At 50.0% G+C, this 25,640-nt stretch overlaps 1 protein-coding gene across 8 annotated transcripts in view; it reads right to left on the bottom strand.

Annotated features, from left to right (window-relative positions):
- Positions 1 to 264: 264 nt before the first annotated feature.
- GAS7 (growth arrest specific 7) overlaps positions 265 to 25,640 on the bottom strand; it is a 200,910-nt gene continuing 175,534 nt past the window's right edge. For all 8 annotated transcript variants that reach the window (XM_043903842.1, XM_043903840.1, XM_043903848.1 and 5 more), the window contains 6 exons: positions 22,649 to 22,727; positions 15,308 to 15,436; positions 14,063 to 14,186; positions 9,029 to 9,108; positions 7,406 to 7,504; positions 265 to 6,753 (listed from right to left, as the gene is read on the bottom strand). In XM_043903842.1, the coding sequence (XP_043759777.1) occupies positions 6,640 to 6,753; positions 7,406 to 7,504; positions 9,029 to 9,108; positions 14,063 to 14,186; positions 15,308 to 15,436; positions 22,649 to 22,727 (625 nt within the window). In that variant the 3' untranslated portion in view covers positions 265 to 6,639. The remainder of the gene's footprint in view (positions 6,754 to 7,405; positions 7,505 to 9,028; positions 9,109 to 14,062; positions 14,187 to 15,307; positions 15,437 to 22,648; positions 22,728 to 25,640) is intronic.

A 25,640-nucleotide genomic window follows, 5' to 3' on the forward strand; every position in this document is an offset into this window, starting at 1 on the left:
TTGTGTTCACAGGGACAGAAGTCTCCAGGGAAGGGGACTGGGGCCAGGGGTGTGGTCCCTCTGCTAAGTAATTGGGGGTAAAATGATCACCCAGCTCGGGAGGGACACTGAGCCCATTTGTACAAAGAAGAGGGTGGGAGCCCTCCAGGAAAGAGGGTCACCCAGTGGGACAACACGGTGTCTCTGGATAGTTTATTTTACACAGGATGAAATCTAAGCATCTCAAGTGTACACACAGAGCCGAAGGGGGAAAAAATGAGAGCATTTAACTTCCTGAAAATGCTTTATAATAATGCAGAACAATTATATATAGCAAACGCCTTCAAAATTTAAACATTTAATTTTTCAGCATTAATACACACAAATGCTATTACGGGGGTGGTGTGGGAAGGGTGGATTACAGCCTCCATAGGGATCAGAGTTTCAACAGTGTTACTTATAAATTATAGTACATCAACTTTATTTACTGATCTAGGCAGCCAGGGGATGGAAGGATATACAACGTGGAATAAACACATTCATACCGGGATGAGGAATGCTGGAGGAGACACAGCTTTTTAACATTAAAAATGTATAAAGTATTTAGCAAAAGTTACAGAAAACAGAGCAAACAAGCACGTTTATTTTGTTAGAAAATCCCGCTTTCATGGGCTTTGCTGATGTGCTCCTGTCTGTGAAGGGGCTTGTTCCTGCCCCATCGTCCCCTTCCTGAGGGAAGGGCAGATATACCAATTTGCGGCCCCGTCCCCGAGGATGGCAGGTGTCCCTTTGAATGACTGTCCCTGGGTCCACACGGCTGCCTGGAGGCCCCTGTCCTGAGAGGTGGCCTCTTGCTGCATGTGATGCCGGTTGGAAAGCACCTCCACTCAACAGACAACAAATGCCCAGGTCCCAGGAAGGGGATGTGACAATGACAGATTACGGGACGAACAAGACAGCAGAGCGGGGCGGGTCTGCTGCTCTTGCCCTGGTTCCTTATGTGTTCCTTCCTTGTCACCACGTCACACCGTCCCCATCAGAGCATCCGTGTGCCTGACCCTCTGCCTCCCACCACTGCAAGCCCATTAGGGGTACCCCTGAAACATAAAGGGCCAAGTTCCCCTAAAGAGTGCAGATCCAAAGGCCATCACAGCCCCTCTCCCTGGGAGACACCTCCCAACAAGGCCCTCCAGTAGCCACACCCCAGCATCTAAAAGGTTCAGGGGGAGCCAAACATTGGTTTTTGTCACCTTAGTCTCACCAAGCCAGGAAAGAGGGGTTGGGTCCTCCACCTTCACAAAGGGCCCAATAGAAATGACTCCAGTGGGGGTGGGGTGGGGTGGGGATGATTTTGAGAGCCCCCAGGCCCCCTCCCCCCCCAAAAAAAGGTATCCTGGCAGTGGGGGACCCTGTGTTGTGGGCTCCACAGCCCACACTGTCACCTGGCTGGACCCAAGGATGTCTTCTGTTGGCTGGGAGAGGTACCTGGTTGTTTTCAGGGGCTCAGCTTTCACTGAGCAGGGCACAATTAAAATGTGGCTGGAGGAGTCCTTACTTTGGCGGTCTTGCCCAGAGCTGACAAGCATCAGCAGTTTGGTGTGGTTTTCTCTCTGCCACCACCCAGGAGGGTGGAGGCACAGGCCAGGTAAGCAAGGCTCGGGCATTGACAAGAACCTGAAGGGAGGGGGCTCTGACTCCATGCCTGGTTTTGCTCCTTGGAAGTGACCTGCAGGACATGGTGTCAAACATCAGTGGCTGAAAGGTAATGGCTTCTGCTTTCTTTAGGAGTCCAAGGAGGAGGAACTACCTCATTCTCAACAGCTCATGAAACTAAGTTTTTGTGTCTAAAAATCTCTTTTTAGATTTCTCAGCACCCAGGGACCCCTCTCAGGAGGGGGTGAGGTGACAGCACGCACAGCTGTGGCAAGCGGACTCAGATGAGGTGTGACATGTGCATTGGGCACAAAACTGGAAATGAGAAGGGAAGGGGAGACAGAATGCAGCAGCTGGAGGAGGCCTGGGAGAACGTTCTAGAATCAACACCTTCAGTTTGCAGGTGAAGCAAGATCCAGAGAAGGCTGGTGCTGAGCCCGTGGCCAGCCCCCTGCTTTCTCACCCACACCCTCTCCACCCACCTCCCACACCCCCCAACTCTCACCAAATGGCAGGGACTGGGCGAGGTGAAGGGAGGGTCCCAAGGAGCAAGTGGATTTGCCAGCTGAGATTCCAGCTTCAGGGGGCAGCAGAAACCCTGTCCGCCATCCCTGCCTCCACCCCCAGCAGCTCTCTGCATTTCAAAAAACCTAAGTGTTAGATGCCCCCAAACCTAAAATCACTCATAAAAAGCCAAGTGTGAGTCCCAAGAACCACTGGATGCAGCTGGCTGGAAACAGCTGTGCAAACAAGCTGAAGACTCCAGGTCAGCAGCTTCCAGGCAGACAACTGGTTTTAACAGCAAGGAAGCAGTGGGGTGCATCCATTCAACGGACGGCTACTCGGCGTTGCAGGGGAACAAGCTAGTGACATCCTACGACAAGGTGACTCAGAGGCATCAAGCTGAGCGAGGAGGCCAGAATCAAAGGCTCCTGCCTATTTCTACGATACACTACAGAAGGCAGATCTGCATGGTTAGAAAATCCATCAGTGGTTGCCAGGTGCTGGGGATGGGAAGAGTGGATGGACATCAAAGGAGCCTGAGGGGATGTTTTTGGAGTGATGGAAATACTACGTTGATCTCAGCAGTGGTTACAAGACCGTGTCAAAATGAAAGTGTTAGTTGCTTAGTTGTGTCCCAACTCTTTGTGACCCCATGGACCCTATGTGTCCACCAGGTTCCTCTGTCCATGGGATTCTCCAGGCAAGAATGCTGGAGTGGGTAGCCATTCCCTTCTCCAGGGGATCTTCCTGATCCAGGGATTGAACCTGGGTCTCTTGCATTCCAGGCGGATTCTTTATTGTCTGAGCTACCAGGGAAGCCCCATAAGACGGTGTAAGTTTGTCAAAATTCATTGAGCTGTATCCTTCAAAAGGGTGAATTTTCCTGTATGCTCATGAACCCCCAATTTCAAATGTCAAATATTTCAATAAACTTGGAAAAAGAAAAGGCAGTGGGACCTGTGGGGACAGGGAGGTTTATGGAAATGATGGTATGCTGGCTAAGGAAGTGTGCTTCTGATCTGTGCCCCACTTAACACTGGTCCAGGAACTTTCCCTATCTACATAATCGCCAGTAGGTCTGCAGAATCCTGTATAAATTCTCCGTGTCAAGGCCATTCACCGCTGGAAGTAAAATCACTTAAACAAGCCGAGGTCTTTGATGTCCTCGGAATCTTATGGCTTGCATTTCCAAGAAGGGACTTTGGCTCTGCCAAGATTTCTTTGCTTCCATCTCCTAATCTAGTAATTGATTGGTTTTCACAAAGGGAATACAAACCCCTGATTCTGAGTATATACAGGGTTTTTCTATTTGCTTTGGTTGTTAATCAGCCTCAGTGAGGGGAGAAGTGTCTCTCCCCAAAGAAATCCAACCTACCCTTCCCTGCCCCCGAGCTGACACAGGTGTTGGGTAGAATAAAAGGAGACCCAAGGTGGTCCGATGGGCAGAACCTCAGGTCAGCCATCCCCGAGGGGTCAGCTGGCCAGTGCTTTCCAACGCTGATCAGAAGCAATAGGAAAAAAAAAAAAAAAGAGGGACAAGCAGCTTATCCTGGAAGTTGCCTTGGCAACTTATGTTTGTCTTAGAGATTCTATTCTAAAAGTCAGGCTTTCACAGACAAAGTGCCTCCATGTCTCCCAGGCAGAAGGGGGTCACCTGTTTTCAGAAATGGAACACTGGATGTGCTCAAGAATAACCTGGAATCACTCACCCTGATAAAAGCCAAGCAAATCCTCTTATAACCTAAATACCCAAACCCAAATCAAACCAACCACTAGGGCAGAGCGCCACTCTGAAGACGACTTTCAGACATTCCAGACTTCATCCTGACTATAGGGACAGAGGTCTGGACTCTCAGCTGCAGCCCTGCTCGTGATTCACTGTTCAATTCACAGCTCTCACTGGCTGTCCTTGGGCTTCATTCTTCCTCTATGTAAAGCAAGAATTATTTGCAACAAACAAATCTCTGAAATTTGAGTTGGATATGAGCCGTGAGTGTCTGGTGACCCCATGATCATACTCTTGGTGCCGTCTGGCTCTTCCGTCCTTGGGTAAACACCACATGGCTTATTACAGGCTCCCAGTGGGTTAAATGTGGAAGAGGTGCAAGGCTCTCGTTTCCCAGAAAGGTCTGAAAACATGCCCTTGTCCACATGGAGAATACAGGGGGTGGGGATGGAGCAGAGTTCTTAGCTGGTACGAAGCTACATCTGTAGTACTGGCATAATACCTAGCTTGCCCCAAGCATCTGCTGATTCAATGAATGAATGAATGAGTGAAGAGCTATCAGTACAACAGATGGTATCTCTGCAAACCTAAACTCTGCAGAGAGTATCTGTAGGTGAATGCCAAGGTTACTGACCTGCAAGACCCTAGGAGAAAAGACGAGTTTACACAAAAGAACAGATCATGGGTTTCCCTGATGACAGGGCTATATCTTGTTCCGAGATCTTTGCACATCGCCCAGGCTTACCTAAATGCTTGATGAATGAACAAAGGAGGGAAGGAAAAAGGAAAAGAAGTATATGGGGGTGTCTAATGAGACCGAGGGAAAAGGGGGAAAGCGTGACTTCAGAAAATAGACTGGCCTACGTGAGGCCAACTCAGGCTACTCTAAAAGAGGCGAGAGCCCCAGGGAATAACAGAAGACTCTGGAATCCTCAGATGGGGATGAGAAAACAAAGTCAATGAGCCACATCACACATGAAAGTACCTATGTTAATAACAAGGCTATTGGCTTTCAATGTTGGAAAATCATCCACAAATTAGTTGACTAAGCCACAAAGCAATTACTGCTAGCACCCATCTTTTTTTTTTTTTAATCAAGAAACCAAGAAATGATAGCCCCAAATGGGCAGCTGGTGTCACAGCCCAACCCCAGACTGGAAGGAGTAGTTCTCCACACCAGACACAGATCCATCTTGGTGGCCTGTATGTTGGTAAAGGCCTTCACACTGACCTTTCTGGTTGGGATGTTTTGATAAGAAAAGTGGCAAAGCTTGGTTTGCTTTAGGATATTCAGCATCTTTCTACTATCACTATGAGGGCGCCATACTGACTCAGAGAAAGGGGTACCAAGAGATACAAGAAAAACAAGTCATCAGTTACCAGCCTGGACGATGGAGAGAAAGACCAGTGAGTTGCCCTCTCAGACGGCTGCCCTTATGAGACATAAGTCCTGTGAATTCAAAGTAATCAATGGGAAAAGTGAAGAAATATGGGTTCTTAGGGTGTGGGCTCCAGGCTGGAATGTGCCCCTTGCAAGCTGTCTGACCTCCTCCAGCCCTTTTCTTCTTCCAATCCCCTCAAGCCAATTCTCAAGATTTAGTATGTAAGGGAGAAAACGATGAGTGAGGACCAGATGGCTTCCCAGGTCATGCTCAGACCAGGCTTTCTCAGGAAAGAGGAGATGGCAAAGGGGCAAGGGGGTACCAGCCCCAAGCAGGGGCTCCATGCAGGGCTTGGGAACGTGCAGAAGGAGCTGAGAGGCCAAGGTACCCGACTGCCTGGATGGTGACATGTACTGTGGGCACGACAGTCTGCAATGTCTGCACGGTGCCCGCCAATGAGAGCCAGACATAGAACAGCACTCCCAATTCCACTGTGCACGGGCAGGTGGAACAACCTGGGGGGGTGACAGAGACTTGTCCCAACCCCTCCCTGACATGAGACCGACTCAGCTCCCTGGGATGCGCGAGGGTGGAGCAGGGGGCTTCCCCGAGGAAGCGGCTGCAGGTTGGGTGGACTGGGATGTCTGGAAAGAGCACGTGGCATGGAGGCCTGATCTAACAGGCACACAATTTGCTGCTCCAACTGGGGGTGAATTTGCTGAATGAGGTAGTTTCATCCTGACCTCTTCAGGCAGGGTCAGTCTGGGAAAACTGGAGCCAGACCTTCTTCCCAAGACTCCCATTGGTGAAAAGTAGCAGAGAAGAGCCAGGATGTAGGCCCTCAGAATATTCAAGGAGGGGAAAAAAAAATCAAGAGGGAGGGCTGCTGCAAAGGATTCTGGGTGCGGGCTGCTGTGCTGAATGGTGGCCTTCTCTCCACGACTCTGATCCTGACACTCGGCTTGGAGACAGAGACCTCCCTCCCCTGCCCCTCCAAAGCCCTGGAGATAAGGAGGTCAGTTGGAAGAAGGGCATGAGCATGGGACACAATTGCTCTGGGTGGGGAGGGGACCCCTCTGGTACTCAACAGGGACCACAAAGTTCCAGTCTCGGTTTGTCCTTGGAGTGGCAAGCGCAGCACGGGACTCAGGGGGCTTCAGCCTCAGAGACAAGGGCAGGGCTGTGGATCCAGCTTCTCGGCCTGGGAACACCGGGGAGCTCCCCGTGGGGCCATCTGGGCCGCCCTTCCGGCATCACTGTCCCCTCGCCTCAGTGGACCAGGAGAGCGGGGGAGGGCAGCGCCATTCCCGACACCCGGCTCCCCCAGCGGGAGCGCCACCTCCTCTCCGTGGGACCCCCCAGCCCCTCCTCGGTAGGACCCCCGGGGCCGTGCGTCTAGATCTCCATGTCCACAGGGCGGATGTTGCCCGTCTTGTGCTCTCTGACCCACAGCTCCCTGTCTTTGGCTGGGTCTACTTTTCGAAGCAGTTGGTCCACAGGCTCGACTGTCTGCAAGGGACAGAGAAGAGAGGATGCAGTCAGAGGTGGAGGAGGAGCCAGGGGCGTGTCCTCTGAGCCATGCCACTCACACCCTGGCGCCTGACAGAGCAGCTCCTTTAGAGGGTTGTGGCTGCAGCAGGGGTCCTGGGAAGGCCTGTGCGAGGGACAGATGTGGGGGCTGGGAGAACCGGGGGTCGGGGGGCGCAGAGCTCTGGCCTCTGCTCTGCTTCCCCTCATGCACGCGACCTCCAGACCACAGGGTGGGTGAAAGAGCAGGCGGGTTCAAGAGTCTGTGACCCGTTCCTCTCTCCATGTGTCCCCCCATTTACCACCTGAAAACAGGTTTACTGAACTTTAGCTTGAGAGGTTTTGAATAGCTCCAGCATTGTAAGGAACCCAACAGAGGAGGCAAGGTCACCTCCAGCTATTTTAACCATCATGACGCGTCTATGGGGTGCGCTTGGGATGGAGTCACGTGGCTGTCCAGGGTAACTGACAGGTCCATCCCAAGAGGTCGCCCACAGGCCCGAGTCCCTGCCCACCCTCAGGACAGACTTCTCCGTAGCAGTTATGTAACCTGCCACCATGGCACAAAGGCCATGGCTCCCCCGGCCCAGCGTCCCCCGGTACCGCTGGCCTCGACCTAGGGCGGAGAACTCACGCTTTGGTTGAACATGTCCGTCTCGTGCCGCAGCTGCGTGTACTGGCAGAGGTGCTGCCGTATCATCTCCACCCTCTCGACCTCCAGCCGCTCCAGCTCCTGCAGAGGAGGAAACCCACAGAGACCTCTGGGGGGTGTTCCTCCAACCTGGGGACCTTCCCCCTACATGGGTCCTAGACCATCCTAGAGGCAAAACACAGATGCTGCCCGGCTCCCTGGGGTCTGGCGAGGCACCCACCCCGTATCTGGGGGTGAAGGTATAGCCAAAGATGCAGTAGCTGCTGTTTCCTGAATCTCCTTCTGCCAGGCATGGTAGGTGCTACGAGCTTTCTGCACATCGCTTAATTGTCCTCATCACAATGTTAAGAGATACAGGTTCTGTTCTTACCTTTTCCAAACAAGGGAATGAACACCTCGAGAGGTAACATCGCTTGCCCAAAGTGACAGGCAATTATGGGAGCAGTGGGCACAGGATCTTAGTTGCAGCACGTGGGATGTAGTTCCCTGACCAGGGTTTGAACACAGGCCACCTACACTGGGAGTGTGGAGTCTTAGCCACTGGGCTACCAGGGAAGCCCCCCGTTTTGCCTTTAATCAAACTTCTGCACCACTGCAGCCCCAGGCCCTGACGGGGTTGAGAAATGAAACACATGCAGGAGCTTCTGCCCTTCAAACTCTTGGGGCTTTGTCCTTGGACCTCTGCTGAGTGGCCTCGTCTCCTCTGTCCACCTGAGTGCTGAGGGACAGGCAGAGGAGGCAGGAGGGCCAGGAGCGGGGTGGCCAAGGCCAAAAGAAGAGCAGAAATTTGGCTCCTAGATGGCTCTGCATCTTTGGAATTTAGGGGATCTGGCCACTGTTCTGTGTACAACTAGGTCACTGCCCAGGTGATTAGCTGGGGAGTGGGGGGAGTAAGCAGGAAGCTTAATTAGGAGATTAACCAGGAGGAAATCTAGGTCACTGTCCCTGGGGGAGGCCTCTAATCTGCTCTGGTGCGCTGGTGCCTGGGGAAGGCAGAGGGTTAGTCCCGTGCTGGATAGGCAGATGGATGGGGGGTGGCTTGGGGCAGAGGGATGGTGTGATAAGCACTTGGCAGGACACCTCCTTTCTCACCTGGCCCAGTGGCCCAAGTGCCAACCCATCTCACCATCTACTCAGCAGGTGCTGACTTCACAGAAATACTCAGGAGAGCAAAGAAGTGGTCTGATGCCTGTTCCCCGGCCCCTGGGCAGGCCTCCCCCACTGCCCCAACTTCACCCATCCACACGTCTTGCAAGGCCCTGCGATCTTAGACCCTTAGTTATTCTGGGGGTAGGAAGGCCCACATTTACTACAACTTGGCTATTTTTCCTAAATGGACCACTCTCTGTTCGTTTGACCCTGACCCCTCAGGAGGATATGGCAAGAACCTACAGTTGCCTGTGTTCACACAGTAGGAAGTGCCAGAGCAAGGGTATGAATCCACATCACCTGGCCTGGAGATAGGGTCTCAGTCTCAACATTAGAGCAGATCTAATGACCATCTCTCACCTCCACCCCATCGCCCTCATGTCCACCAGCATCCACCCACAGCTTCCTGAGCGCCCACCCCTGCGGGGACATGCTTCCGCATCTCCGGTCACTCACCAACGTGGTGGTCACCATCTCTTCAAACCACTTGGACTGGGCCTGGTTGTAGAGGTCCACACAGCGCATGAGGTCATCTCCTGCAAAGGGCCAAGGCCACTGTCACTCTGTCACTCCTCACCAGGGCTGCCCTCTGCCACTCCCACCCCATGGCCAGGGTGATGGAGGCAAAGAAGGGGCAACCCAGCATTATGAAAGACTGGCTTCATAGCGTCCACCTGAACTTAAGTCCAGATGCCAAAAACTCAGGAAGGGAGTTTCTCAGTAAGAGTCTATGTATGGTGTGGGTGGGGGTACTCCGGGGACCCCTCAAGTCTATCATGAGCCCCAGAAATGCTTCCTTCTCTAGAGATGGCAGTTTTATTTCACACTGGCAAGTCCTGCTTGGTTGAACATGTGTCTCAAGCAACTTGGTACTAGTTACAGAAGGGAAGTTTGCACATCACGTCTGTTCAATGGTTTGTCTTGTGTGTGTCTCTGTGGTTGTGTGTCTGTATGTGTGTGTCTGTGTATGTACAGGCAGCAGGCTGTCATTCTGAAACACAAAAGAATGTGTCTGATGCTTTATGGCTCATTCATGTGCAGTAATGGTATAAAAACAGGCACCAGAGTTTAACACACCAATTCCAGGATATTGGCTACCTTGGGAATCAGAGAAAGGGTGGGGGTGGGAAGGGATGGGCTCTTTTGATAGCATTTTATTTCTTAAGAGAGACATCTGAAACAAACTATTCTATCTTGATGGCCAGTGTATTCTTTTATGTAATTGTATATATGTTTGAGACAGTTTATAGTTTGAAAGAAAGCAAACTGAAAGTGTTACTAAGGTCCTGGTACCCTAGACTTGCTACAAAGAATACAATTCCTGGACCAGAAGCATTGGTACACCCTGGATATTTGCTCCAAAGGTGATCTCATGATATTTCCCAGACAGGGTGAATCAGAAACTATTTCCACAAGCTCCTTGGGTGGTCCATGTGCACATCACAGTTGGAGGAGCACAGGTCGGTGTGCACAGAGCTTCCTGATCATCACAGGGTTCCAGAGAAAGGAAGACACCAGGGACCCGGCTCATGATGGGAAAACTCACGAGTGAACCCAAAGATAACGGATTAACCCTTCAAAGGGATCCCTGGAATGGCACCACTTGCTCACGTGTATTCAGACATGAAAGTGAAGGGAAGAGGGGGAGAGTTATGCCCAGGGCCTGGCTCAGGGTCTCCTCCCCAGTGAGCTATACCATTATCTGGGAGCTAAGCCTTGAGTTCTTCTGTGTATTCTTGCTTTAGTTGGCTCAAAGCTCACCATCGCAGCACTGTTTATAATAGCCAGGACATGGAAGCAACCTAGATGCCCATCAGCAGACGAATGGATAAGAAAGCTATGGTACATATACACAATGGAATATTACTCAGCCATTAAAAAAGACTATATTTGAATCAGTTCTAATGAGATGGATGAAACTGGAGCCCATTATAGAGTGAAGTAAGCCAGAAAGATAAACACCAATCCAGTATACTAACGCATATATATGGAATTTAAAAAGATTTAACGATAACCCTATACGCAGGACAGAAAAAGAGACACAGATGTATAGAACAGACTTTTGGACTCTGTGGGAGAAGGCGAGGGTGGGATGATCTGAGAGAATAGCATTGAAACATGTATATTATCAAGTGTGAAACAGATCGCCAGCCCAGGTTGGATGCATGAGACAAGTGCTCAGGGCTGGTGCACTGGGAAGACCCAGAGGGATGGGATGGGGAGGATCCCATCCTCCTAGGTGGCAAGGGGGATCAGGATGGGGAGCACATGCAAATCCATGGCTGATTCATGTCAATGTATGGCAAAAACCACTACAATATTGTAAAGGAATTAGCCTCCAACTAATAAAACTAAAAACAAAAAAAAAAAAGCTCAACATTCAGAAAACTAAGATCATGGCATCCAGTCCCATCACTTCATGGCAAATAGATGGGGAAATAGTGGAAACAGTGTCAGACTTTATTCTATTGGACTCCAAAATATCTGCAGATGGTGACTGCAGCCATGAAATTAAAAGACTCTTACTCCTTGGAAGGAAAGTTATGACCAACCTAGATAGCATATTAAAAAGCAGAGACAGTACTTTGCCAACAAAGGTCCATCTAGTCAAGGCTATGGTTTTTCCAGTGGTCATGTATGGATGTGAGAATTGGACTGTGAAGAAAGCTGAGCGCCGAAAAATTGATGCTTTTGAACTGCGGTGTTGGATAAGACTCTTGGGAGTCCCTTGGACTGCAAGGAGATCCAACCAGTCCATCGTAAAGGAGATCAGTCCTGGGTGTTCATTGGAAGGACTGGTGCTGAAGCTGAAACTCTCAATACTTTGGCCACCTCATGAGAAGAGTTGACTCATTGGAAAAGACCCTGATGCTGGGAGGGACTAGGGGCAGGAGGAGAAGGGGACGACAGAGGATGAGATGGCTGGATGGCATCACCAACTCGATAGACATGAGTTTGAGTAAACTCCGGGAGTTGGTGATGGACAGGGTGGCCTGGCGTGCTGCGATTCATGGGGTTGCAAAGAGTCGGACACGACTGAGTGACTGAACTGAACTGAAGCCTTGAGGAACAGAACCCACATCAAGGGCTTGGTTCATTTTGCTCTTGGTCCAAGGCCAATGGGTGAGCCCTTGATCCCAAGAAGGACTGAACTGGAGGGAAGAAAGTGGATATTTTACTGCAGTCATAGTCCCACCAAAAGCCTGTGCCTGACCGTGGGTAAGGTCACCCTTATAAACACAACATGAAATTCCCAAAGCTTTATTTGTTGATTCTGATGTTGAGAACATGCTTCACGAACTTCTGCAACATCAGGAAATAATGTAGATGAAGGCAGGTGTGTCTCTTCTCTATGTAGTCCAAGGGTTTGAAATCAGACCCTTCTGAACAGTATGGGTTAAGGACATGGATTCTGGAACCAGACTATTGGGGTGTCATATAGCTCCACTGTTTACTAGCTGTGCAGCCTTGGACCAAGTTGATTCATCTGCCTGTGCCTCAGTTTCCTCATCTGTAAAATGGGGATAATAACAGTACTTTCAGAGAGCCACAGTGAAGATTAAACAAACTAAGAAAAAAAGTGAAAAAGAAATATAAAGAACAAAATAAAAAAATAAACCACTTATGAAAAATATTTGCAATTCAAATGACAAAATGTTGATGTTCCTAACTTAATCCCTGTCAATCAATCAATGAGAACAAGACCAGCCATCTGACAAGAAAATGGGAAGAGAATATGAGTGAATCATTTTAAAAACAAAAGTCACAGATGATTTAAAAGTCTATTTTTAAAATGCTTGACTCCACTCAAAAAGCAGTGTAAGTTAAATTAGAAACAAAATACTATTTTTCACCAGATAGCTACGATATCAAAATGAGACAGCATACAGTGTTGACAAGAGTTTAGGGAACAGGCATTCATAGAGAGTAGGCACACCCATCTGCGAAGCAACTTGGAAACATCCATCAAAATGAATACAAGCCTCTGACCCAGTTATACGCCCCAACATCCCATTGACATGCAGACCCCCACCCCCCACAGAGAGGCATTTATAGTAACAGCATCGTTGGCACTGACAAATACTCTGAACAATTCGAAAGTCCTACAAAAGTCCATTAGGGGAATGATGAAATAAATCTGGACACAATCATATACTTGCACATTATTCAACTATTTAGGAAATCTGATGTACAGAAATGGATGGGTAAATAAACTGATGATAAAATAGACCTATCTCTAAGATACATCTATTAAAATATAAGTTCAGAACAGTATAATATGATATGTATATAAATTTAAATATTAAAAACATTTTAAAAATTAGGGTGTGTTGACAGGGACTATATCTGGGGAATAAGATTTTATATTCTTCTGTGTTGATTAAAATATTTTGCCAAACAGCAATATTGTTTCTGTAATATAATTATTTAACAGTTTCTTTAGTTAAGCTAATTTAAATGCGCCTCTCCTCTCCTTGGGTTTTCTTTCCCACTCCCAACAAGTGTAGAGCATGGCTTCTGTTTCTACTACTGTGCTATTAAAGATCTTTATATAAATGCTGCATTTTTTACATTTTTCTGTTATGATATCTTTACACCACCTTATTTCAAAATGTCCCTAAGATGGCTGTTTTTCATCCTTTAATGAACTAATTACACCAGGTCCACCAGAAGTTGGGGTGAAAAAGATTTAGAGACCAAACCATCTAATCCAAACCTTATCTCACAGCACATATTCTAATCCCAGAAAGCAAAATGCATTGCCTTTGTATACTGTGAAACTGGTTGTTAAGAAATATTGAAATTAAAAAAAACAACAACTGTTTCTTGCTGACTTTTCTCCCCTTCCCTTGTGTATTAGCTAATCTTTACCTCTAGGTGGAAGCAGATGCTGACTCACTGAGGAATATTTTGGAGAGAATCTGAAATATGGTTCTTTCCTTTCTTTTTAAAACATATTTTCTTGGCCGTACTGCAAGGCATGTGGGTTCTCAGTTATCCAACCAGGTGTCAAACCTGCACCCCTTGCATTGGAAGCAAGTAGTCTTAACCGCTGAATTGCCAGAAAAGTCCCTGAAATGCGATTATTTCTTTCAACAAAATGTCAGCCTCTATTCTGGGTCAGTCGTCCATCACTAGAGGAGAACCTTTGGAGAACTATTACCCAGGGAGGTGGGGCAACTTGGAGGGTGGGTGGGGTTTGCACTTCAAGGAACTCCAGGCAGCCACAGGACCCCTCAATTCCAGGTCCCTGGAGGAGTCTGCCCACCACCTGACCAGAGACCCTGGGCTTGGGTCAGAAGCAGCCGTCTCTGGGTAGGGTGTGGGGAGACCCCTCCCTCACCACTGCTTCCCACGCCACAGCCTGCAGCCCCAGTCTCACCCCGTGGAATGCATGTTCCCAGGCACCCCATCTCCCGGCCTCTCCTGTCCATGCCTCTGGGACCGGGTGAGGACAGACGGGGCAGCAGGTGACAGGGCCGCACTCACCCGCCTGCGTGGACTTCCTCCGAGCTTTCTTGATGTCCTCCTCTGTCTTGTTGCTCAGCTTGATCTCCAGCTGCTGGGTCTTCATCTCCAAGTCTCTCTGCCGCTCCGTGAGGGCTTTTCGGGCCTGGGGTCCAAGGACGTGGAGTTAACCACAGGCTCAGAGACAGCAAGGGCCCACTGGGCCTGGCCCCCCTTTTTAGGTTGTTGTTCACTTGCTAAGTTGTGTCTGACTCTTTGCAACCCCACGGACTGCAGCACGCCACACTCCCCTGTCACCATCTGGAGTTTGCTCATCATGTCCATTGAGTTGGTGATGCCATCCAACCATCTCGCTCTCTGCCACCCCCTTCTACTCCTGCCTTTAATCTTTCCCAGCATCAGGGTCTTTCCTAGGTAAGTTCTTTCTTTTCCCTGCTTTGGTAAATGAGGCTACAGGGGCTCCATCAGGCTAAGCGGTGAGACCAGCATCACCCAGCCAGCTGGGGACCACACTGAGGCTGCAAAGTATCCTTTTATCCTTGGCCTAGAGCAAGGCCCCCAGAGCATGCTTTCACTGGCACATGTACATGTTCTGGGGACCCAGGCAGTCCTGAGACCACAGCTTCTCTGGGGCAGCAGGGACCACAGAGGTCATCAAGGTCACCTCCTAACAGTGGTCAGCAGCTGGCAACACCAGCCTCCCCATTCTGGGGTGGCATGCGCCTTTCAGTGCTGGCCTCTGGCAGGGTCTAGGGTGCCCGCAGCAGTAATACTCCCCTTTTCTCCCACACCCCTCGCAAAGGCGCTGGGGTCAGCCCCGGGGGGAGACCTCTCTCTGCTCCATAACTGACCATCAGAGCTCCCAGCAAGGTCAGACCACCTCGGCCTCTGGGAGGGGGGGGTGGTTCAGTCAGGAGGGAATCTGCCAAGTGAGACCCAGACAAAGGGGCCCTGTGTGGACTGGCAGTACATCCAGGCTTCAGGATCCTCAAAATTAGGGTGTACCTTGTCTCACATTCCAGATGGAAGCCCCCTACAACCCCAAGGCAGGTGCAGCCTCTCCCACCCCAACTGGGAATCTGAGCACTGGGGGAAGCACACACTTAACCTCTGGCCAGGGGAGGGGATTCTCATACTAACCCCCACCCCCAGATCTGGCTGCAGGGGGGACAAACGCCCCTGCCAGGGCACGCGGAGCCCCCCTGCTGGCCCCCAGGCACTGCTCCCTCCAGCATGACCCCCCCACTCTGCAACCTGGGCCCTCACCTTCTCCACCGCGGCATAGCGGCTGGCAAGCTGCTTGCGGAGGTCTGCGATGTGGTGGTCACACTTCTTCATGTCCTTCTTGAAGTTCTCGCGGAAGTTCATCAGGGGCTTCTCCACCTCGCTGTGCAGCTGTTGATGGGGGAGACACACTCAGGACCCGGGGGGCACCAGCTATGAGAGGAGGGAGGGGGTGCCTCTCCCACCCAGTGGGTGAGAATGGATACCATCTCACAGGGAGGTCAGAGACAAGTAGTTGTGTATGCAGTCGAGGATACTGCCTCACGGATACACAGGCCTGCCTGTGTATGCAGGCCAGGATACTGGCCTTCACTGGCCAGGCCCAGGGTTCACACCAATGGATGGGTTACTCCCTGGAGCCCACCAAGTCCCTGTGGGCACCCTCTTCTGGTGTGAAGCCCGTAGAGCCTCCTCCGGGGCTTTGCTCAGATGTAATCTCCCTTACTTTCTAAACTGGGAGCTTTGGGGACCATCCCTGTGACCCCAAACACTCAGCAACTATCACAAAGGTGACATTTCACCAGGTGATCTTGGGTCAGTTCTACTTATTGATCATCTACCTCATGCCAGGTACAAAGACCACAGATGATGTGCACGTGGTCCGAATCTCCAGGAAGCCATGGTGGGAGCTCACAGGGACCCTTCCTGAGCCGTGCCTGCTGGTCTGCATGGAGGCTGGCGCACCCCCATGCCACCAGAGTGGACCAGCCTTGCACCTCTAGGGCCAGAGAAGGGCCCTTTAATGCTCTGAGAGGCTCTGGGTGGTGTCAGGTTTTCCAGCTTTCTTTTCTTTCATTCCTTTCCTCTTTCCCACCCCACTCTCTTTGGAAGGAGAACTTTTACTTAAAACTTTTTTTGGGTGGTATGAACATAAGATGTATGTGATAACAGATAAATATGGACCTGCTGTGGTCAAAGGCACAGTCTAGCAGCCTCCCTGCCCCTGACTCAGCCTCTCAGAGCCTCACCGACCCTGTCTCGGCTCCTAAGGCCCCCAACACAACCTCTAGAACCTCCTTACTGGCCTCCTAGGGCCCCTCACTTGGCCTTCCAGGGTCTCTCAACCTCCACCCTTCCTGCTGGGAATCAGATCTGAACCTCCCTGGATGGATGACATCCCAGCTCTGGGACTCGGACTTCTCCCCTTCCTCACCAGGCTCTTTCTTGCTACATTACCTTTTTCCCAGAGGCCTCAAGGATGGAGGGGTTCCCTGTACCAAACCACTGATTACACGTTGACTCTGAACTCTAGGAGGGTGAAGGCCAAGCTGGCTTGGCCCCTGCTGTATCCACAGTGCTTGGCTGCAGCAGGTACACAGTGGGCCCTCCTGCACTACTTGGAAAAATGACAAGATTTTCGGGACCCAATGCTCTGGGTGACAAGATGATGCTTTGCTGGTGGGTGACCTTCAAAGACTAATGGAGCGGGGGCTGCACTAACACCCCTCCCCTCATGTTGGTTGTAATGTCTGCTATCATGTGTTTGAGCCCTGGGAAGATTCCTTGCACAGGAAAACACCCCCATCTGGTGGCAATCTGTAAAATGTTATAAACTTAAGTGCTTCTGAGACCTAGAGAAACCCTTCCCCACACAGATTAGGCACTGGGGGAGGAGGGGGAGGGCTGCATAGTTGGCTGCCTTGGGAACTTGCTCCTGGTTGTGGGTCTATGTGGGTTAACTCAGCTTGTTGACCCAGTAACTCTGAGCTTTCTTTCTGAGGACCTGGAAAGCAAGTGATTTCCATATATTCATATGCCCAGAAGTGACTTGCAGAGACTTGTCAATACTCAGGATTTCTGGGTCCTGGCCCCAGACTGTGTGGTCTGGGGAGGGACCAAATCCTGCCAGGACCCCCCAAGGCTCTCCCCAAATTCCAAATGACATTCTGGAAACATCACATTACTGACTGTTAGAAGTGATTCAATCCCATGGATTGAAGACCCGCAGAGTCTCCCCCTATATTTTAAGTACTTTTACAAAAAGGCTAATTTTTTAAGAAAGTTGGCTAGATGTCTTTATGCTCATTCTTAAGTTTTAAGCATATCTGGCTAACCAGGAGGCCAAAGTCCTCCACAGAAGCTTGTCCTTATAAACTTCAACTGGCCTGGCTTGGTTGCAATAGGCCATTGAAGCCATTCAGTTTGCCTTTCAGAATTTCTGCCTCTTCCTTCCACGTCACTCATCAGAAGAGAGCAAGAGAAGTCTCAGGTCAGAAGGAATTTCAGACACCACAGGGAGACCTCGGAGAAACTGTGGGTTGGGTGACAGACCACCACAACAAAGTGAATGTCACAAAAAAGTGAGTTTTGCAATAGAGCAGGTCACATGGATGTTTTGGTTTCCCAGTGTACATGGAAGCAATGTTTTTATACTATACTGTAGTCTATTAGGGCTTCCCAGGTGGCTCAGTGGTAAAGAATTCACCTGCCAATGCAGGAGACGCAGGAGATGTGGGTCAGGAAGACCCCCTGGAGGAGGCAATGGCAATGGACTCCAGTATTCTTGCCTGGAAAATCCCATGGACTGAGGAGCCTGCAGGCTATGGTTGATAGAGTCAAAAAGAGTCGGACACGACTGAGCATGCACGCATGTAGTTTATTATTATGTCTTAAAAATGTTCATGCCTTAATTTTAAAAATACTTATTGCTTGGATTTCCCTGGTGGTCCAGTGGTTAAGACTCTGTGCTGCCAAGGCAGGGGGTACAGGTTCAATCCCTGGTCGGGGAGCTAAGATCTTGCATGCTGTGGGTATGGTCAAAATAAAAATATTTATTTCTAAAAAATGCTAACCATCATCTGACAATGCAGGGTTGCCACACATCTTCAATTTGTAAAAAAGACACACTAAAGCAAAGTACTATATAGAACAAGGATGCCTGTATCTGGTCCCATATTTTTCAAACAGTGCATTGCTAAGAGTTGTGAAATGGTTAGTGGATCAGGACCAGCTTTTTGATGAACATAGCCCAGACATGAAGAGGAAACATCAGAGATGTTTTAGCCACATATGGGGGTATCTGTATGTGATTATCTAGGTGTGGATACATGTGTGTTCCGGGTGGCCATGGAAAATGTATAACTAGGTCACAGTCAAGTCAGTTTCAAGTCTCACTGATTTGGTCCAAACACTTCATTTCACACTTGAAAAAAATTGGAAGCCCAGGGATGCTAAGTGGCTTCCCCCAAGATCACAAAGCTTGTGAGGGATAGCACTGATAAAAAATCATTTTTTATTGTTCTCTTGATGCCCTCTGTGCTCCCCAAAAATCTGCTGCTGAATACATGGCCTTGACTACATGATTAAATTTTCTCCCATCACCAGGAATTTTTCTATTCTCTCTTCCTCACCCAGAAGCAGGTATAACTTCTTTTATATAGAGCAATCTTATTTCTTTAATAGTCTGTTGCTATGAACAATGGCTCAAGCTAGGAGACTTCGAAAAGCCTAAGATTCCTGGAATGAAATTGCATTTCTTAAAGAGCTCTTGCCCTTCAACACAGAACACTCAGGAAAGACATTTTCAAGGAGCCTTTTGGAGCAGATGTTAAAATGGATTTTGCACATGTGGAGCTATATTTATCTATGGTGGATGGATAGTCTTTTCTTTTTAAGGAATTGTCATACAACCACTGGGCTGCTACCATGACTGCCTGAGGCCACCAACGCTGACTGATGGGCTGGAGGCAGCAGATATTCTTATGGAAAAGTCTATGTGTGAATTTTGTGTGAATATTTTTCAGAAGCCTCCCATCAGCTAGAAGAAGTCCGCTCTGAATTAAAACATCCCGGCATTTGGAAGATCAGCCTGTACCACTGCGGACAGCCCCTAAGAGAGGGCAGCGTGCTTCAGAACAGAGTTCTGGATTTTAAACGCCACTGGTCTGCCCAGAGGAAAGGTCCAGGGGTCAAGACTCCAACCCACTCAGTCTCCTCCTCTGTTTGCTCAGTAGCTGAGCCCACTTGGCTGTGTGACCATGGGCTGTGACTTGACCTCTTTGTTCCTTCTCATTTGTGAAATGGCGATGCTGTCTTGCATGATGGCTGATACAACTGAGGGAGACAAGTTACGTCCTGCCCATGACGCTCACATAACCGTGATACTGTGATATATGGGGTTGGCCGAAAAGTATGTTAGGATTTTCCCATGGTACAGAAAACTCAGAATGAACTTTTTGGCCAACCAAATGATAACATATTTATTTTGGTCTTCATCCCTAGCTCCTGGCTGGAACTCCTAGAGCCTTCACAATTTCCTAAACAACAAAGGTGCTAGGAGAACATTTTCTGGTTTAATATTTGGTCTTTGAGCCCAGTTCTGGCACCAAACTCCTACATTTCTTAGAATTTCTTATGAGACGAGTCTGGGTGGGGTCCTGGATGGGGGTTTGTCACCAAAAAGACCTGGCCATGATTGGAACTTTCAGCCACCTTCTCCGATCCCCTGGAGGGAGAGGAAAGGAGATGGAGACTGAGTTGATAATTATGCCTATGTGACGAAGGGCTTTCTTGGTAGCTCAGCTGGTCAAGAATCCGCCTGCAATGCAGGAGACCTGGATTTGGTCCCTGGGTTGGGAAGATCCCCTGGAGGAGGGCATGGCAACCCGACTCCAGTATTCTTGCCTAGAGAATCCCCATGGACAAGGAGCCTGGTGGGCTACAGCCCATGGGGTCGCAAAGAGTCAGACACAACTGAGCGACTAACACACAGCACATGTGATGAAACCTCCACAAAAGTCTGAAAAATCACAGGGTCCAAGAGGTTCTGAGTTGGTGAACACACCCACGTGCTGGGATGTGCACCCCAGCACCATGGGGACAGACACTCCTGCACTCGGGACCCTTTCTTACCTGACCCTGAGCATCTCTTCATCTTTGGCTTTTATCATTCCCTTTAATATATAATAAACTGATGAACCTCATAAGCATCTCCCTGAGTTTTGTGAGCTCTTCTAATAAGTTATCAAACCTGACGAGGGGATCACTCGAAACCCTGATTTGCAGCCAAGCGGGACAGAAGTTGTGAGTAACCCAGTGACCCACTACTTAAAACAGCCGTCTGAAGCAAGCGTGGCCCTGTGGGACTGAGTCCTTAACCTGTAGGATCTGACGCTGAGCTCCGGGCAGTTAAGTGTCAGAAGTGAATTACATTGTAGGACCCCCAGCTGGGGTCAGGGAATTGGTCAGTGTGGGAAAAACCCAGACATTTGGTGACTAGAAGTAGTGCTGTGAGAATGTATAAGAATTTGCTCAGTCGTGTCCGACTCTTTGCAACCCCATGAACTGTAGCCTGCCAGGCTCCTCTGTCCATGGAATTCTCTCGGCCAGAATACTGGAGTGGGTAGCCGTTCCCTTCTCCAAGGGATCTTCCCGACCCAGGGATCGAATCCAGGTCTCCTGCATTGCAGGCGGACTCTTTACCCATCTGAGCCACCAGCACTGTGAGTAGCAGTAGTAAAAAGTAAGATTATAGGAAAACTGTATGGGGGAGGGCTCTGTCACCCATTGAGTACTTCACAAATGACTGAGAATAGGGGGCCTGCTGATGGGGAGTAGAGGCCACCAGGATCCCCGGGGATCCAGCAGGTGACCATTTAGAAGCCTGCAGACCCGGCTCCCAGCCTCGATGCTCACAACACACCCTTACCATTCATCTCACGGTCAGTGGAGGTTTCTACAATTGCAGAGATTGGAGCTGCCGGGGGTTAGGAGAGCAGGAGGGAGACCTAGAGGGAACATTGCTGTGATCTTCAGCTTAAAAACAACTCACTGCTCTGTATACAAGGTTCAAAGGCGACTCATTTATGGGGCTCCTTTCTCTCCCAGTGCTCGAGAGGCAATTTCCTTGTGAAATGCTTGGTGTTTAAGGTTAGTGTGCCCTTGTTGGTCCAGGAGTTCTCACTCACATTTGGGTGTCAACTCCCTCTCGGGGCACCAGCAACCTTCAGGAGCAGGGAGCTGGTAATGGCACTGTTTCTCCTTCCACCTCAGCTCTTTATAAATCGCCTTCGCACATCTCAGCTGTATGAGTCATTCATTCTGCCCGTAGTGTGCAGAGAAACATCATGGGGCAGAGTGGGGAGACCTGGAAACTGTCCTCCAACAGTGCTCAAAGCCCAGAAATGCAACTGCTGTGGGAAAAGCACCAGAAAAGAGATAGGACGAGTGAGGGCTGAGCATGGAAATCTCGGAAAGAGCAGCCATCTTGGGGGATGCCACCTTCAAGTAGTAAAGGAGGTGGTGTACCCCTCAATTTTAAAGTGTGGGCTTACAGGCAATTCTACTTAATATCCTGTGCTAAGCCACAATGGAAAAGAAAATTTAAAAAGGTCTTTGAAAGTGAAAGTCGCTCAGTCACATCCGACTCTTTGCAACTCTATGGACTATACAGGCCATGGAATTCTCCAGGCCAGAATACTGGAGTGGTAGCCTTTCCCTTCTCCAAGGGATCTTCCCAACCTACGGATCGAACCCAGGTCTCCTTCACTGCAGGCGGATTCTTTACCAGCTGAGCCACAAGGGAAGCCCAATAATACTGGAGTGGGTAGCCTATCCTTTCTCCAGCGGGATCTTCCCAGCCCAAGAATCAAATCAGGGTCTCCTGCATTACAGGTGGATTCTTTACCAGCTGAGCTATCAGGGAAGTCCTAAAAAAAAAGAATGTCTATATGTATATAACTGAGTCACTCTGCTACACAGCAGAGATCAGCACGGCACTGTAAACCAACCATGTGTTGTGCTAAGTCACGAAGTCGCGTCTGACTCTTTGCGACCCCTTGGACTGTAGCCTGCCAGGCTGCTCTGTCCATGGAATTTCTCCAAGGAACAAGACTGGAGTGGGAAGCCATTCCCTTCTCTAGGGGGATCTTTCCAACCCAGGGATCGAACCTGGGTCTCCTGCAATGCAAGGAGGATTCTTTACTGTCTGAAGTTACCAGGGAAGCACAAGGCTCACCATAGCCCAGTGTTAAACTTGGAGGAATTTTGTGAGTTGATGAGTAAAGAACAACCAGTATTAAAAATTAAATGGTCTAAACTTAAAATGAACAAACTGTATTAAAAACAAAGGTAAAACAAAAACAAAACAAAACAAAAAAACAAAAAACAAAGGTAACACATACCCTCATACCCTCTTAATAATGACATCTGACTATTACCTGAACTCTTGATGGATGTGTATGGCTTTCAATGCTATTTTGTTGGTACATCTAATGCTAGCATCTCTTCCTGACTCTTGAAATTTATACCATGGAAACTGGGCAACACAACAACAACAGAGGCAGCTGCACATGGGTGTGTAAGACCAACCCAGGGAGGGGTTACCTTGGCAGAGAACTTGAGGTGAACTTCAGCCTCATCCGCAAGGCTCTTCTTCACCTGCGCCCACGCTTCTCCCAGGGAGCTGCAACACCAAGGAGACGGTGAGGCTCACGGACGGATGCACTGACCTCAGGTCAGAGGCCACAGCCCTCCCCCCATGAGGCGGGATGGTGGGTCTTGACTCCGAGTCCCTGGGGAACGTACGACGCCCGAGACTATGGACTTGGGTGAGGAGGAGGTCAGGCACAAGACAAACATGAGTACCACGCCTTGACCCGTGTATGGGACCAGAAAAGCCATCCCGAAATGAGCTGAGCATCTTGGAGCTGAGAGAACTGACTGAAGCAGCCAGTTGAGTGCCTGGGAAATGTCCAGAAGCCCAGAGGATGAGGGAGATGGGGGTGGTGGGGGGTTAAGTGTCATAAGGGCCCTGATACCTGTCCCATGACTGTCCCCTGCCTTCCCATCACCCTCCCTGGTTTATTCTTGAGGGGTGCAAATACCTGCTGGCAAACAAGAAAGGACAATGGATGCCTTTCCAGGAGAAGCCCTTCTCTAACAGAAGGTTATCACACAGCCCTGCTTGCAGGCAAACCTCCAGCGGCCTGACTTCTGGGTGGGGGCGGCAAAGATGGACCACCTGGGTCTAGGGACCTCTTAGGGCCGCCCACACAGCTGAGAAGGCTCGCCATCCCCATCTTCAGGAACATGGCCTCCCCACCCACGCTCTAGAACCGATTCGGGACAGTGAGTCCCAGCACTGCCCACAGCCAACCAGAGAATGGCAGAGTCCTCCAAGCTAAATCGCTTTTCCACTTGAAAGAGATGTTCCAAGTACAAGCAATCTCCTAAAATCCCCTGGACTTTTGAACGCATGCCCCCACACTCCCATCTCCCTGATTGAGAACTCTTGAACCTCTCTGATCTTCCCACTGATACCCCTGCATTCTTGCTCGAGACCTCTTCACCCAGCCAGTATACCAGGGCTGAATGGTCAGTTGATTTCCTTTCATCAAAAAACCATTTCCCCCAGAGAATTCATTAAACTCGAGTGGCAAAACCTGATTAAAAGACAGCCTGCTGCGAGGCTTCTGGGTTCTGAGCCGAGCAGCCAGCAGCTGAAAATTACCCAACAGAACAGAAGGGACCCCTCTGATCAGACTCCAGGCCTGTCTGGTGGTGGTGCTAGCTTAGGCCAGGGTGGGTGTTTAGGGGAAGTGCCTGACTGATTTTATCTAGGAGTCAGACAGCAAACAAAGGTCCCTTTGGGTGATCCTGGCTGGGGGGCCCACCCGAGAAGGGATGGGAAATTGGGATGATGCAAGCTGCTGACGTCTGTCTTGGTCTGAAGGGCCTGAGCTCCTGGGAGCTGGGTTGGGGCCATGTTGGGTGGCTTGTCCCCTCACCTGACTGGGCAGATGGGTAGAGGGCCTGGGGTGGGGATAAGGAGGGAGTGGAAGGAGTCATGAGAGTCATACAGATATGGGATCAGAATACCAGGTCCAGAAAAAGATTTATCCAAATACGGGTGATGTTTGTGCAATAAAGATGCCAAGCATCTTCATGGAGAAATGGACAGCCTTTCAACACCTGGTGCAGAGGCAACTCTACATCCATAGGGAAAAAGAAATCCTGCCCCTGACCCCACGCCATGCACACAGGTAACCTCCAGATGGATTGCACAGCTAGGATAAAAGTCAACTGCTCACAGAAGCAGTCCTGGGGAGAAGCAGGAGCTCCATGACAGTGGGGTCAAAGGGGGCATTTCTCCCTGCAGCTAAGCTACTTGCCAGCCTGCGGGAGATTTGAACAAGAGCCCAGAAGCCCTGCTGGTGCTGAGTGTCTGTAAGTCAGCTGTCAGCAAAGCACACGGTCAATAACTGGTCCAGGGATGGTGACAGTGGCCTGAGACTGTCATCTGGACTACTGGGAGGAAAGGCCCCAGTTTTACACTTAGGACCAAGTCCTTGGCCCCACTGCCAGGTTGGGCCCCCGCAGGCAGGAGGACATCACTCCAAACACGCGGACGGGCCTATCTGAGCTGGTCCGGCCCCCTTGCAATATCCTAGCCAGCCTTGGAGCCACATCACAACTTAGGATAAAAGCCTTTTAGAAATTCTCTCACTGAAGACAGTGATAAGAGGTTGATGGGAAAAAAACAAACAAACAAAAACCCCAAGACGTAATTTCTGTTCCAGAACACCATCTGGGGCCTGCTAAATCAAAATCCATGTTACTGTCACAATTACCAACCAGGAAAGACCAAAATCCTTTCCACACAGGAGAGCAAAACTGAAGTCAGGATACATCTCCTGATTCTGTTTATTCTGCACACACCCTGTGGAATCTGAGGGCAACTCAAGTCTCCCCATCAGCATCTTCCCAGGCTACCCCACGTCTCTAGGCCCCAGCGTCATGCTCTGAAAGCTTCAGGTGATGTCCAAAGCCATGTGTGAATGCGAAGTGGTGGGGCTGCAGGTTGTGAACGGGGGCCCATGTGCCTCCTGGAAGAAGCGTGTGTGTGGGTGTGGGATGTGGGTACAGGGCTGATGGGGTATGTGTTCATGGCTGTGTTGCAGGTGAGCAATACCGATCCACGACTGTGAGTGTGTGGTGGATTGCCTGGGTTTGCGGCTGCATACGTGTACAGCATGCTGGTGAGGCCTGACTCTGGACTTGTGCAGCCCAGAGCATATGCCATGCGTGTGGGCAGGACAGAGTGTCTCTGGCAGCGGCCCAGGCCAAGGAGGTGGAATTTCTTTGGGGCAGCAGTGCTGCACTGCAGGGCATGGGAACACTTAAGAAAGCTCCATCCTCAGTTCAGAGGGGAGACTCCCTCACGGGTCCCCTCCTGCCCTGGTCTCAGGCTGGGTATATGGAGTAGGAGGAGGCTGGAGTCAGCTTCACTGATGTCCCTGGAAGGGACACTGGCCATGCAGGGCGATCTTGTGGCTTGTGGCCTGCTGGGTCAGTGAAAACCATTTCAACCTCTTGG

This window comes from Cervus elaphus, chromosome 5, assembly GCF_910594005.1.
Source record: "Cervus elaphus chromosome 5, mCerEla1.1, whole genome shotgun sequence".
In the NCBI taxonomy this organism is placed as follows: domain Eukaryota; kingdom Metazoa; phylum Chordata; class Mammalia; order Artiodactyla; family Cervidae; genus Cervus; species Cervus elaphus.